Here is a 14,418-nt window from a genome sequence, read left to right as displayed (position 1 = left end):
GTCAAGGCGGAGGTCGACAAGTCAATTTTGTCTGATTTTAAAGGGAAGGATTGTGGCTCATGCGGCGCCGCTGCACACAAGATACAATTAATGTTAAAAGCTTAAATAATCTGGGTTATGTCTACGGTGTTTGACATTGTTTTCTCAGTTTTTATTACATTTAATGCGAATCATTTGCTGTTATTAAATTTAAATTTTGATTCGAGAACTGAAGGCGTTTCTGGCATCCTAAATTCATCCAGGTGTGTGTGAAACTTGAGATACCACGTGCAAACACTCGCAATTTTCCCTTTCGTAAGCAAGCGATGCCATTTTTAACGGTCGATGCCTTTCCTGATAACAGTCGATGGCATTTATAATGGTCGATGCCGCCATTTTGTTGAGTTCCCAGAATTACCCCATGTACATCAAACAAAAGGACTTCGTTTGTTCGTGATTTCCCAGAACGCAACACTGTTTCAAATATCACGATATCCGTTAACCTCCAAGAGCCGCCATACTCAATGGCATCGACTGTTTCAGGGAAAGACATCGCCCATTATAACTATTATAAATGGCATCGACTGTTATTAGGAAAGGCATCGACCGTTAAAAATGGCATCGCTTGTTTACGAAAGGGAAAATTGGGCCGACGACTGCCACTGCAAAAATCAACGTTTTCCGAAGTACTGAAACTTTCTTCATCTTCTGCTTCAGTTTCCAAGCTACGGGCTGTATTTCAGTTGCTTCACAAGGATTCTTTAGATGTTTGAAAGCACCTGCCGAATGCGGTAATATATAAAATGTTTTTTCCTTAACACTCAGCTGTATTGACTGAGTACCAATCATCTGCATACAGTACTGATATTTCCACGGCTACATAATTATCAATATGTGCACAGAAATAAAGGTGAAAGCAAAACACTGGAAGAATGAGGTGACAGAAGAGAGCGATATTCGCCAACCACTAAATTTTCCTGGCTCGGTTGAAAAGTTTTCGCGGGTGTATTTTGCGCCGCAAAAGAGCAAACATAATAGAAAGCCTTCAGAAGAGCTGAGAGAAATTATAAGACTAAGTAAAAATTCGCCTGGAAGATCTACAAAACTTCCTCCAATTATACAGTTTGTGAGTCATGAAATTCCAAAGTCGGATGTGATGAAACCGGATTCAGTTAATAGCGAGGATGATAATGATGACGACTATACAACTATGACAAAGGTGGCCTACATGTGACGAATATAGAAACAATGATTAAAGCGTTACAATTAACATGGATTCCAAGGCTTTTACAGAATAATCATCTCAGTTGGAAATTTATTCCTGATTATCTTTTTAAGAAATATGGAGGCCTTCATTTTCTCTTATCATGTAATTATCACGTAAATGACTTTGAAGACATACCCTCTTTTTATAATGATATTTTGTTGTATTTCTATGAGCTGAAGAACCTTTACGGATGCCAACAAGGAAGGAATACAATCTTATTTAATAATAGGGACATTCGCATCGATGGCAAAACGTTTTTCTGGACGGAATGGTAAAAGAAAGGTATTAGAACGATTAGAGATCTTTTGAATGATAATGGACAAATTCTACCATTTCCTGTTTTTCAATCGAAATATTAGATACAAAAGACCACCTTTCTCCGCTATTACCAAGTTGTTTCGGCTATTCCAAGTCACCTTCTAACAGAATCCAAAATACAAGAACTCAACTCTGAAACGATAAACATCGAAGATCCAGAATCTTTTGGCTTAGATGAAGATGTAACTATTAATTTACTAAAAGCTCAATCCAAAGACTTTTCCTGGCTAATTATTGATAGGAAGTATAATGATAAACACAAAGGGCCAAAGCGTTGGAATAACACTATTCCAATGGAAAAAAACAAACTGGAGAAAGCTATTTAAATTGGTTCCAAAAACGTGCAGAGAAAATAGATTAATAGATTAACAGAATTGTCGTGACTAAAAACGAGCTCTTTAGATGTAATATTAAATCAGATACTAATAGCATATACTGCTTAGAACCAGACTCTATAGACCACACCTTTTTAGAGTGCCAACGTACAAAGTCCTTTACTCAGGATGTGTTCCAATGGTTTAATGTAGAAAATAATTGTAATTTTAATTTATTATAAACACTAAAGATTTTCCTTTTGGTCTTTCTTTTGTGTTGAGTGTTCCAACATTGAAATTAAGTTATACCCTCCTCTTTCTTATTATATTCTTCGTTATTATATTGCTCTATTGCTCCTGAACTTTATCAAAAAAATAAAATATAAGTATAAAATTGAAAAGATTGTTTAAGATATATATAATGAAAGCTCCTCTTCTTCTTATATTGTAATACTTATCAAAGAGGAATGTAAATTGTTGTCGTTATTGTACGTTTTAGGCTTTAAATGTTGTATGTGTTTGAAATAAAGGTTTGTTAAAAAAATACAAACAATGACGACATGGGTGATGACGGTGATAATGATGGCGATAATGATGTTGATGATGACGAGGAGGATCGAAATGATAATGCTGACGACGACAATCAACCCTCCTGGCCCATACCTAACTTTTCCTCTTTCGGGCTTAGGTACGAGGTCAGACGCAAAAGGTCCCTGGGAACAAACAGACTACAAATGACAAAGTCAAAGAAGGCTGCCAGACAACGAAAAGAGAAAACCCCTGATCTAGACATTATATGGGATGACCTGATGTCCTCTGCACCGCTACGAAATCATGAGGTTCCACGTGTCATTCAAACGTCTATTTTAGGTTTAGACTTCCGAGCGGAGGTTGAGTATGAAGTTCATGTTGATCACGACGACGATGATGACGACGATGACAATGATGATGATGATACTGATGATGGTGACAATAATGGCCGCTTCAATAATGATGACAATGTGGGGTGGGATATAACCGCCGCTTTCCGAGTCACTATTGGACAGTACCGCATAACGCCATTCAGAAGAGTACACACCCTGGGTAAGATAAGAGGCAGACTGCCACCCAAAGGACAGCAAAGGAGCAGTCGATGGACTGTGAGGGCTGGAGACTTTGTAAGTACATATTAATAAACAATTATTCCACGAGCGCGCGTTAGATATGAAACGATAGACAGCCAACAGGCACGTAGAACCGAGTTGGCTATAATCATCTAATTAATCCAATACGCTTGAGTGGAATAACTGTTTTATTAAAAACAGCTACCAGATATTGCTAGATCTTGCTGATATTGCTATGCAGGAACATCCAAGAGACAATTTAATAGTCGCTATTTTTCGGGCATGGCATAATGACTCATATACCACGGCCGCAAAGCCAATCAAATCGATGGAACTGCACTATACAATGATCCAGTTTTTGATAATTTGCAATATATACTACGCGAATGAGCAGCAGGTAATTTGGTGCACTTACATCGTGAGCGCTCTTTCCCAACAAGTTTAGTTTGAGAAGAAATTCAACTTTCTTCGGTACTTGCTTACAAAAATGCGATCGATATATCTGAGCTGATTTTCCAGTGGGTGGCTACAGAAATTAAAGTTTTTGTTAACTTTTTTTGAGATATTCTTTTTTTTTTTTTTGAATTTCACATCAGTAAGTAAATAGATTACAAGGGTCATTAGAAGACGTTCGGAAAACAAAAATAATTTTCTCCCCCTCCCCCCTCGTGCCTGTTTATGGCACAATAAGCCCCATTCTCTCTCAAATGTCTATAAACCGCACAACGATGGCGCTTTGAATTCGGCGCGCTCTTAGCTCAGAACAAATTCATTAGACCTAGCGTTCTCTTTGGCTTCTTGAAGCAAAGTTTTCCAGAGGATATCATTAGGTCTAGTGAGGGAAGAAGTCTTACTAGTGTAGTTCCTGCCTGGTCTATTAATAATAATAATAATAATAATAATAATAATAATAATAATAATAATAATAATAATAATAATAATAATAATCAGTTTAATTACTCATTTTGTAGCTTAACAGCTAAATGACAAGAGTGGTCAGGGTACTAATCATATGCTTCCTATACCTAGTTCTCTTTTGAGCTAAACGGGTAACTTTCAGTTACTCTGGCGGGGACTAAGGATTGCATATTGTGAGCTTTGCTTGAGGAGGTGACAGTCTTTCCGTAGAAAGTAGGTCTTAGAGATGATTTCTAGTGGGGAAGCGTGAAATTATCGGAAATTTATCACTCGGCCAAAGACGTAGTTTATTTTCTTGTTGAAAACCGCTGTATGTTGTTTCCCGTTCAAATTTTTTTGTCAACGTCCGGGACTTAAAGTAATATGAAAGAACACGAACAAGAAATGGCAAGGATTTTATTTTAAAAAAGCGTGAGTTTGAAAAGCTATTCGATTATGAGTATGTACGCAACTTAAGCAGTTGTGAAAAGAAATCCTGAAAAAAATTCAGGCTTAAACGGGATTCGAATCTATGACCTCTTTGATACCGGTCCACTTCTCTACCAACTGAGGTATCAAATCAACTAGAAGCTGGTCATTTTCTGAATTCGTAATATACCCGTAGAGGTTTATACAAGTTACTCTCCCCAGTGAGTTGGAATGTCTGCTATCTACCCCGGTGGCTCTTCATCAAGCCTTAGACAGGTTACATCCAGATTCCATTTAAAACAGAGTAGGAGTTCTTACCTTTATTTAAGGAAGGTGCCTACTAATACCGAAGTATTTATGTGTGGTTTATGACTATGCGGGAAAAGCTGATCTTAGCACGGGCTATTGAAATCCGAAAAGAAACTTGGGGTAACCACACTTTTGTTTTAGAGATAATTAAGCAACAATTTTTCTGGATACTATATATTATATTACATCATGAATGTTAAAATTGTAGTCAATATAAGTTTTTTTTTTCCATTTTTCGATTAATATCTAAGTTAAAAGTGTTGTATTGTAGGTATTGTTGTATAGTAAAGCTGTACGTCTATAAGTTTTCTATTAGTTATTAAGTTGGTGGCGTTATATTGTAGTATTGTGTATTGTAAGTCCGCAAGTATTGTTGTATTTAAAGTGGTCTATGTCAACAAAATTTATTCAATTAAAAAAACAAAACAAAAAAAAACAATTTTTCTAAACAAAAGAAGTTAAATGCAAAGCAAATGTATGGCATTTTCTCTAAATTGAAGCTTTATTATCTCTAAAAACATGATTACCCCAAAGCTTTTTTTGGCTGGGTACCAAGAATACTTGCTAAGTTCTGCCTTCTCCGCATAGTTTTACAGTCAACCCAGGTCACGCGTGAACGATATTTTTGAAATTTGAATGGAGTTTTGAAATTTACATGTCAGTTTTGAAAATCGCGAACGAGATTTCAGAGTTCCCGTATAAATTTCCCTAGCTTCTTGACGGTATAAAGCTATGAATTTTTCTTTACATTGCAAAATTGAATATTTCGAGAATGACAATTGTTTCCCAAGTATTTTGAATCTTTTTTTTTTTCAGTTAATGCGTCTTTTTCGGAACGATTTCCAGAGAAATGTCCAAAATTCCATTCACACATCGGACATTACAAAGAGAAGTTTGAATGTTCATTTCATTCTTCGAAATACTGTTCACGCGTGACCTGGATTGACTGTAAGCCGCGCAAAAATATGCCTGTGTTAGTAGGCACCACCCCATCCTCGTTCCCAGAGCCTACGATCTTTTGGTCAGCGGTTGGATCGTAGGCCCTGGTAACAGCCGTTTCCGGATGTCGTGAATTTCACGACATCCGGTAGCACACGCTCAGTGTGATAAATATCCATTGCACTTGCTCAGTATTATTATTGCTCAGTACTCCTCAGTATTTGGAAGTAAAGACAAATGCGCAGAAGCGTAGCATTTTTCACCTTATAGCGCATCAGGTTTTCGACAGCCAATGAAAAAAATATATTTTTTGGTTGGACCCAGAGCCACTCGTTCATTAATTAAAAAAAAAAACGTTGGGGCTCTGGGGACGAGAATGGCACCACCCATAGGAAACCCGAGTATCTCGACATGCGCAGAACGTATGCCCTGTAATAAAAGTAGGCACCGTCCTTAACAGCTATTGTGTCTGTGTCTTTTAAGGTCATCTGCGTGCCTTTGTTCTATATTCAACGACTGTGTGCCGCAGCAAGTCTGACCTTTGATGTGACAGTCACCTACAGCTTGCCCCGACTGTCCTTGTCATATCCTGTGCAACTGACTGTTCATATTGGACAGACAGTCACTAACAACGCCACTATTTCTGCGCATGCCTCAACATGGTTTTACGAGAGTGGCTTCTACACAAAAGGTAACGTAATTTATTGAGCTTGTTAAGCTTGCTAAATGGTCCGTTTGTGTGAGAGAAGTGCTTGAACAGGACCCACCAAAACACAAAATACATGGTTAACCCCAAACGATAATGTCTTTATTGCATAGCAACCCCTCTATCTAGCAGAAAAAGTTGACCATAATGTTCAAACCTTACTTTTCTTGTTTATCTAGCAATGCTGACTCTTGCTAGCTAAATATTTCTATATCAACTAAAATGTTAAAGCCAATAAAATTTTGTCGGTAATGTTTATATATGATATAGGTTCCCTAAGATTGTTGATTAATGATTGCCCATGATCGCTGCCCTTACGTTGTCAAACCTGAGCAACCGGATCTTACAATAGAGGCATCCACTCGCCATTTGAATTTTACGGTGCGCCTATCCACATCATCATCATCATCATCATCATCATCATCATCATCATCATCATCATCATCATCATATCACAGCAATCATCAACATCCCATTGACTTTCTGGCTGAAAACACAGTTTAAACCTCAGCTTAGAAACCTTTCAGAGAACACGTCAAACCAACTACATGTTTGCACTGAGGGTGGTCACAGTCAAAGTTTGATGCGCCTTCAGTGGTTCTTTATGTCCCCCAAACTGTGGAGACCGGACCGCCATTTTTACGTGGTCATCCGAGACAAGTGAAGATCTAACCATTTGCAAGTGTCAAAGAAAAAGCAACCGGCAAAGCAGCACCATGTCTTCGGTTAAGTTAGGGCCCTGAGTGTTGGTCCCGCTGGGGTTCAAACCCTCGAACTCCCGCGCAGCAGTCCAATACTCTACCAACTGAGCTAACCAAGCGGTGGCAAAGTTTTTGTCCACGTCGTTAATTCAAACAAGGTCAAAGCTATATTGCTGTTATTGTTGTTGTATTGTTGTTAAGAAAAGTGCAAAATTCAGTCCTCTTTCTCAAACCAACTACGCTTTTCTGACAAATGCATTTTCTCTCACAGGAACAGTTGCCATGGCTACGCTGCCAGTCAAGCTATCCTTCCGAGAGGACCAAACGTCAGAGTGGTGCGTGACAGGTGACCTTGAACAAAAATTGGTTCGGATAAACACGGTACCCCTGTCATCATGGCACTGCTCCCTTGATTACAACAAACTGGATAAGACTTGTGTTGGACTGCCTAGGGCTGCTAATAGTTCCTTAGCGATATTTGATTTACAGTATAGTTCAACTGAAGGGACCACGTTCGATAACTGGCATTACCCAGTGAGCTGTACTCGTGGAAAGTATTTCCCTTCATACTGATTCTTTGTATAGCAATCAGGTTGAACTTCATAGGCGGATTCCTTACTAGCCACGTATCTTCCATATACCTTTTATCTTCTAATCTGTGCGATTTTCATCTTACCGTGATTTCTGAAGATTTCTGGAGACTACCTGACCGATTCCGAAGTTGTCCGAGGGGTGTTCACAATGTGGCGAAGATTTCCGAAGCGAAGATATCTCCAAATACAGCTCGCCGTCGTGGGGCTCTCTGAACAAGACTATAGATATATAGATAGCGGCTTCATTTGTCCTCGGCCATAGCATAATTTGAATGACCATTGTATTTATTTGAACCGGACAGCAAATATTGCCCAAAAATTATGTATGTATGTAACATCTTAACCAGCTCTGAATTGTGTCGTAAACGCTCGCGTAAGAAACAGGCCCCCAGTCACCTCGTTTCTCACTCATTCCGATAGGATACTATGTACTTTTAAGTTTGCATTAATTTAAAATATCAGAAAATCGGTCGACATTTAAACGCGTATGGCTCCAAACGGAAGAGCTCTCCACACGGGCGTTCAGCTGTTCATCTGGTTTCGCGAGTTCGTTCACTCGGTTTAACGCTCGGTGGATCGTTTGAGCGTTAACTCGGTCATTCAATTATCCGTTCGTTTGCGTTTCTGGTTTGCTCAGTTTCCTTCGTTTGCCCAGTTCTCCTTGCTATTCATGGGCGCAAAGATGTTATAGACAATTAAATCTAATCAAGTAAAAGCTGTCTTAAAACATTACGAAAAATTTTCTCCATGTTTTAATACTTAATGCTGTCATGCTATAGAAAATATATGCTATAGTTTGCCAAGGTGAAAGTCGAAGAAAATTCACTTCGCCGGGATTTGAACCCACGACCTCTGGATTAGATCACCAGGGCCCAGTTGTTCGCAGCCCGATTAAGCTAATCCTGGGTTAACGTCAACTTTGATTCAAGTTTAATTACTACAGTCAATAAAGATTCTTTGAAAATATTTTTGTCCCTCAGTTTTGACTTAGACTTTTCATTACCTTTAGTTTGCAATTAGGCTTGAAAACCACTTTTAAACGCGAGACGAAAACCTTGATTAGCTTTTAATCGTAGATTAGCGTTTATCGGCTTTCGAACAACCCGTCCCTGTGCTCTAGCCAACTGAGCTACGAGGTGAGCTGGGAGCTGCTCGTGGGAATTAATCTCATAAGCCAATCTCCTTCCGATAATAAACCCTGCTGAATATAATCCCATTGACTGGTAGGGCTAGATAGCTGTTTTAGACTGTTGTCTTAATATTTCAAGCCTAACCCATTTTGAATTCAAAACTCCCTTTAACAAGAAGTCTCCCGCAAATAAGTCGCGAGGCTTATCACACAATATTGTTTTTATTGTCTCCCAAATTTGCTGCCCAGTTTTCCGCCCCATACAAAGTTGTCTAGTATTTTTTGTTGTCAAACTGGGATAAGTTGAGACGACGAAGTACAAAATAATCTCTCAGCAACAAAGACATTTATTAATGTCGTCATAAAATTACATAAGAGAACAGCAATATACATAGCGGATAAATATTGTCAGCTATTACATGGTTCGTGCATCCTGAACAATTGATTGTTTTGAAAGAGTCTTGAAAGCCTATTTTGTTAATGCATGAAAATGTTTTAGATTTTTTGAACGAACTTTGAAAGCCTTTGCAAGTTACGGTTCTCAATTGGGAGAACACCCCCACGAAACAGCCTTCCGTCCAAAACCAATCTCCAATTGTCTGAATTTTATTTGACATCAGTGGCATGAACCATCATGCCATACAATATCCCAACAACATGTCATTAACGATTCTCACTGTCTAAATAACAACGACACTAGCCTGTGCGGAACGCTGGCATGTTTGTAATGCCTCGGTGTTTTAGAATCAATGCCACACTTGTCTCTTGGGACTTCATCGACCTATTTAAGCAATCTATTCCCGCTCTTTGGTCCTTTTCGCCAAGTTACACAGTTCTGGGATTTCAGAATGATTTTTACCCACCCACCTCCCCTTCGGCGACGCGTCCTATCTTTCCTTCCTCTGTCTTACGACCCTCTTTCTTTGCAAAATCTCTTCTCCCGTATCTTAATTCAGCAAAGGCAGTGAGTGGTTGTAATAACAGCGAAAATGGTTTACTAATCATTAAAAACCCTTGTGTTTTTTGCGTCCAAAATCAGTCTCTCATTGTCTGAATTTTATTTGACATCAGTGGCACGAACCATCATGTGAATAATGTCCAAACAACAACACGTCATTAACTATTCACTAAAAACACATGGGCACAGTCTACGTTATTTATGTCTGAATTTCGTGTGGCTAAAGTCACAAGAACAAACAAGCCAATAATAATATTCCAGCAACAAATATGCTCTCAAACAAGCTTAAGTTTTAAAAAACTTTTAAAAGCTTGAACATAAAGTTGGTATACATATATGTAATTTACGTTATATACACGGTGTCGTCTTGCAGACATTGTCCCACTCATTTGAAAAAGAAGTAGGCACAGTTTGAACAGGAAAACACTTAACTCGTTTACGTTTGCCTAGCATACATCTCAAATGTTCAAGGTAGTTATGCCTTATCTTTTGGTGTCAGTTAATGTAAACGTTAGATCATTCTCTTCTATAAAGGACTCTACGTAAAACATGCAAATTAACAGCCTACCATAGAAATCACTACGAATAGAGGTAATGTATTACCTAAAGAGAAACTTAATGTTCTTTTTCCGTTTATGTGCTTTTCTCTTCGTTTGCAGTTATGGTCTGATAAATTATACAACCAATTTTACCTTGAAGTGACATGCATGCAACTGACCTAAAATCCTTTGTACATGTGGCATACAAGTGGGCTGGTGGGAGGGACGAAACCGCTAATGACCTTTCACTGTAAAACGTTTATGTTGTGTGGATCAGTAAAATTCTTCAATCTTCAATCTTGCCGAATTCCCCGCCCACTTATAACTGAATGTTGAAAAATTAATACACCAGGAAGTTCTCCTACATCAACACCCCCCCTCCCTTCGCCCCTTCCACTGCCACAAGCCAAAAAAACACAGTAAAACCCCTACGACTCACAAAATACTTGCGTTACTTTCCTCCTAATAACATGAATGCATAAGGTAGACTCCCATCATCTCAATCCTCTTGCTATCTCAACGGATGCTGTTTTCACTTCTAATTTACGTTCGGCTATACCAAACTCCCCCATTCTAAATAAATTCCTTTGAGTGTTCGAGATAGTGGGATCCCACTGTAGCTAATATGCCCTCAAACATGCAGCACCTAGCGTTAAAGAGATTTGATAAATTTAATTACATCTTATATGTCGAAGCGCAACCTTGATTCTGTCAATAATGTGGTCCTAACTTTCGCAGTGGTTGTCACTCAGTATGGATGTGTGCAATCAAACTAAAATTCATAAAGATTTTAAGAGTTCATACTAGCTTTTGAGTCTGTGGCTGGGTGCAGCCAGCCTTAAACTTATGGCGGTTTAAGTTCACACTTTTCAAGTTGCGAGTATTACATTAACACAATCTGGTGAGTCGAAAATTAAGTCCAGTTTGAACAAAATTTGACCTTGCCCTACCAAGATTGAAAAAATAATTTTCTGACGAACGAGATAGTCTGATCTCGAGGGAAATTTATATCCCGTCTCACTAACAGCATGTTAATACAAATTAACACTACCGCCACTTTTCTTAAGCAATTTTCAAGCTTTAGCAACTACTCTCAGAAAAAAAACCCTTTAATCTAAACAACTGAAATCACGCGCGCATGTTGTTCTGGCGATCACCAATTACAAAGCACTTTACAGCTGCCTCACGGCACGTGCTGTTATTGCAATTGTTGACCTTTTAAGCCCCAATATCACGCTACAAACCTCTTCTCCAAACTGTTCTCCTAACAATCTTGCGATACTAGTTGGGAGAATTTGTGTAGATGTCAAAACATTTTAATCTTCAGTGATCATTTTCTTATTCTCATAACCTGTATGTTTGATTGACAGTGATATTGTGAGGAGAAATTAGATGCTGGTCACTACTGGGGCTTAAAGGATTAATGCCGAGAAAATGGCGCCTTTTTTTTGTCTGAACAACTTTGTGATAATGCCGTAAAATGTTTAAGAGGGCAGTGATACTTTTGAAAGGGGTTTAGGCAAGGTAGAATACCTCCCAGTCATCAGGGGTGAAGCGGTAACTCCCAGCCAGGATTGTTCGCCGATCCGTTACTCCACTTGGTACATAGTAGGAGTGGCCAAACCTGTATGCGCGTGAATTGCTGTTACTGTTCGCCTGATCAGCAATTAAGATGTCGACTCCGCCACCAAATATGGGACCATAACTTGAATGCCTGTAAATTGCGCTTGCTGGCTTTCTCACTTTGCTTTTAAATGGCTTGAGGTCTTCTTTGTTGCTCAAGGAAAAAATAAAAGCATTGGAAGTGTAACTGTAGTGTCCTCTGGCCTCTGAAGAACAAGAAAATAGAAACAGAGTAAGAAATAACAACATTAACATCGCCTTATCATACTTTTTTAGCGATATCAATTGTTTCAAAGTGCATAAAATTTTCATCCAAAAGCTGTTTTACAGTTTGATTAAAACTCTTCCAAAGATGGTTATATTATTAGTTAAATGAATGGGCTGTTAGTTTCCACAAATCGCAGTGATATAGGTTAACCAAAATCATGATCAAGTGCATTTTTGTGAAAATTAAATAAAAAAAATTAAAATAAATAAATAAATAAATAAATAAATAAATAAATAAAAATACGTGTGCTACATCACGAGGAAGTCGATTAGTTTTGGTTACTCAGCTAGTTGTGAAAAAGCGAAAACTCAGTTTAGCACGTTATTTTTTCGTATTTCATTTATGACGCAAAGATGCCAAGTTATCGTTTACAAATTGTTGCCGAAATTGATATTGGAAAAAATTAGAAGAATCAAAAGCCTTTTCATTGAAATTTCTTTTAATGGCAACTCCAGTCAAGATAGAAATTTAGAAGAGGAGGAGGGGAAATAGATATGAGGAGAAGGAGGAGGAGGAGGAATAGCAAGATAACTGTAAACTTTGGTCAATATGCGATCACAGGATTCCTCTTGAACGAAAGCACGCAAAAGACTCTGCGTCGATGTAACGATTTTGAAGCAATCACACACAAGGATGAGAGAACATCAAAAATGATATTCTAGCCTCCCACGCGGTCGTTGTTAGGGGACTCGTATTACCTCCTTTGTGGGGAGGAGGCAACACGAGTCCCCTAAAAACGATTGCGTGGGGGGCTAGGTAAAAGCTGACAAATTGATCAGTGCCAATTTTTTTAACATCGGTCAGAAGTGAATTTGTCGGTTACTTCTTTTCGCCGAAAAGCTTACTGCTTCTTGTGAAGGCTGTTGGCGTACTGCTTTCAAGAAGTATTACACGTAAGACTTTAGATTAATGTTCATTCGTTTGTTAGTTAATTAGTTCTATGGTACCGGTCATCAAAGGAACAATATAATAAAGCTGTAAACACGTTCTTATCTGTTTTCAAACTTTCTTTTTTCAAGTTCGCGTTCAACATTAACATCAAAGTAAGCTAATAATTCGTAAAATGCATCCGGTAGAACTTAAGAACTGCGGGAGGACGCGAAACAAAACTACTAGCAGACAAACGATATTAAAGTTTTCATGCACGTCTGCGGGAGTTTAAAACGAAATGACAGAAGAAATTTTTTTCCTTATTTCGAAGTGACGTATCTTGACTAAAACCCAGAAACCAATCCAAATGTTTCAACTCAGTGTCATTCACAATCAAATGCATCCTGCACTATTTATATCCCGGCATCAGTAATAGGCTTTGTTTATAGCCAAGAAACCGGTTTCGGTTGTACGAATACAAGAAGGTATAAAGTTAGTATAATTTTTTAGCGTATTTTTGTCCTGGTTAGAAAGTCCATACCTGTAGCCGGCAGTTGTTTTGCTTCTTCCTTTGCATGGCCACGAAACTTGATTTCAATTTTTACAGTTTAACATGAGCAAGAAAACAGTGAAAGCTGACAGAGCTCAATAAGCTTATGGAGATTGCGAAAACTGCGTAACAACTTTGCAGCATCATGACTTTCCACAACTGCTTAGACTTTCTTTAAGAACAAATAACTGAGCTTTAGACATTTTCGGGGACTATTTGAACCTTATCGTACTGGCAAAAGTGACAGAAAGTAGCTGAGAAAAAAAAAACTTAAGTTAAGTGTCTGAGTACACTGATCCGTAAAGTGTAAGCTTTTTTCATTCATTCAACTGTAGCAATGCACGCAGCGCCACCACTTAAATGTGAGAGTCGTGATCAATATGCTTTTATTTCAACTTTCCTTGTCTTCTTCAATAATTACCTTTTCGTTGTGAGAGTCTAATTCCTTAAATGTGGGCACTGATGAAATATTCCCTGGTAGAATTTTAAAATTTGGACGACATTTTGAACGGGTAGAAAAAGATTTCAATTTCTCCACGCGCGAACCTGCGCGCACTCGCGTATGGCGAAATTTTTTCTAAAAATGGATTTTTTGGTACAACACATGGGGAGAAGCCCGTAAGTCAAAATGGCATCTCTCGTTACGGTATCCATCCCTGATTATGGCTCCTGTTCGTGCATGAACTGTTGAGCAATTTAAATAAAGAATTCTCACCAAAATGCGTGTGTGTGTGGCTGTTTAATTTGTGCGCGCTATTATTACCATGCACAATTTAGCAGCAAGGAATCAATGAACTGGAGTGTTCTCATTCGGAGCACTGTAATAAACATAGTCGACAAAAAACTGCTTTGTTGTTTTACAGAGCGGTTTAATCGCCAAAAAAACAACAACAACAACAACAACAACAACTGACTTAACATAATAG

The 14,418-nt window shown here is 38.4% G+C and overlaps 2 protein-coding genes across 2 annotated transcripts in view; one reads left to right on the top strand and one right to left on the bottom strand.

Annotated features, from left to right (window-relative positions):
* The window catches only part of LOC146485164 (uncharacterized), a 428,948-nt gene that overhangs the window by 189,386 nt on the left and 225,144 nt on the right, over window positions 1-14,418 (bottom strand). The window lies entirely within an intron of this gene.
* Window positions 2,439-8,120, top strand: LOC146485173 (uncharacterized). The gene is made up of 3 exons (XM_085103543.1): window positions 2,439-3,035; window positions 6,039-6,246; window positions 7,234-8,120. Exons 1-3 carry the CDS (start codon window positions 2,439-2,441, stop codon window positions 7,533-7,535), a joined length of 1,107 nt encoding a protein of 368 aa, XP_084959669.1. The 3' UTR covers window positions 7,536-8,120.

Source organism: Pavona decussata, unplaced genomic scaffold (genome assembly GCF_977016875.1).
Source record: "Pavona decussata unplaced genomic scaffold, jaPavDecu1.1 SCAFFOLD_27, whole genome shotgun sequence".
Taxonomy (NCBI): Eukaryota; Metazoa; Cnidaria; class Anthozoa; order Scleractinia; family Agariciidae; genus Pavona; species Pavona decussata.
This window is presented reverse-complemented; position numbering and strand designations above follow the sequence as displayed.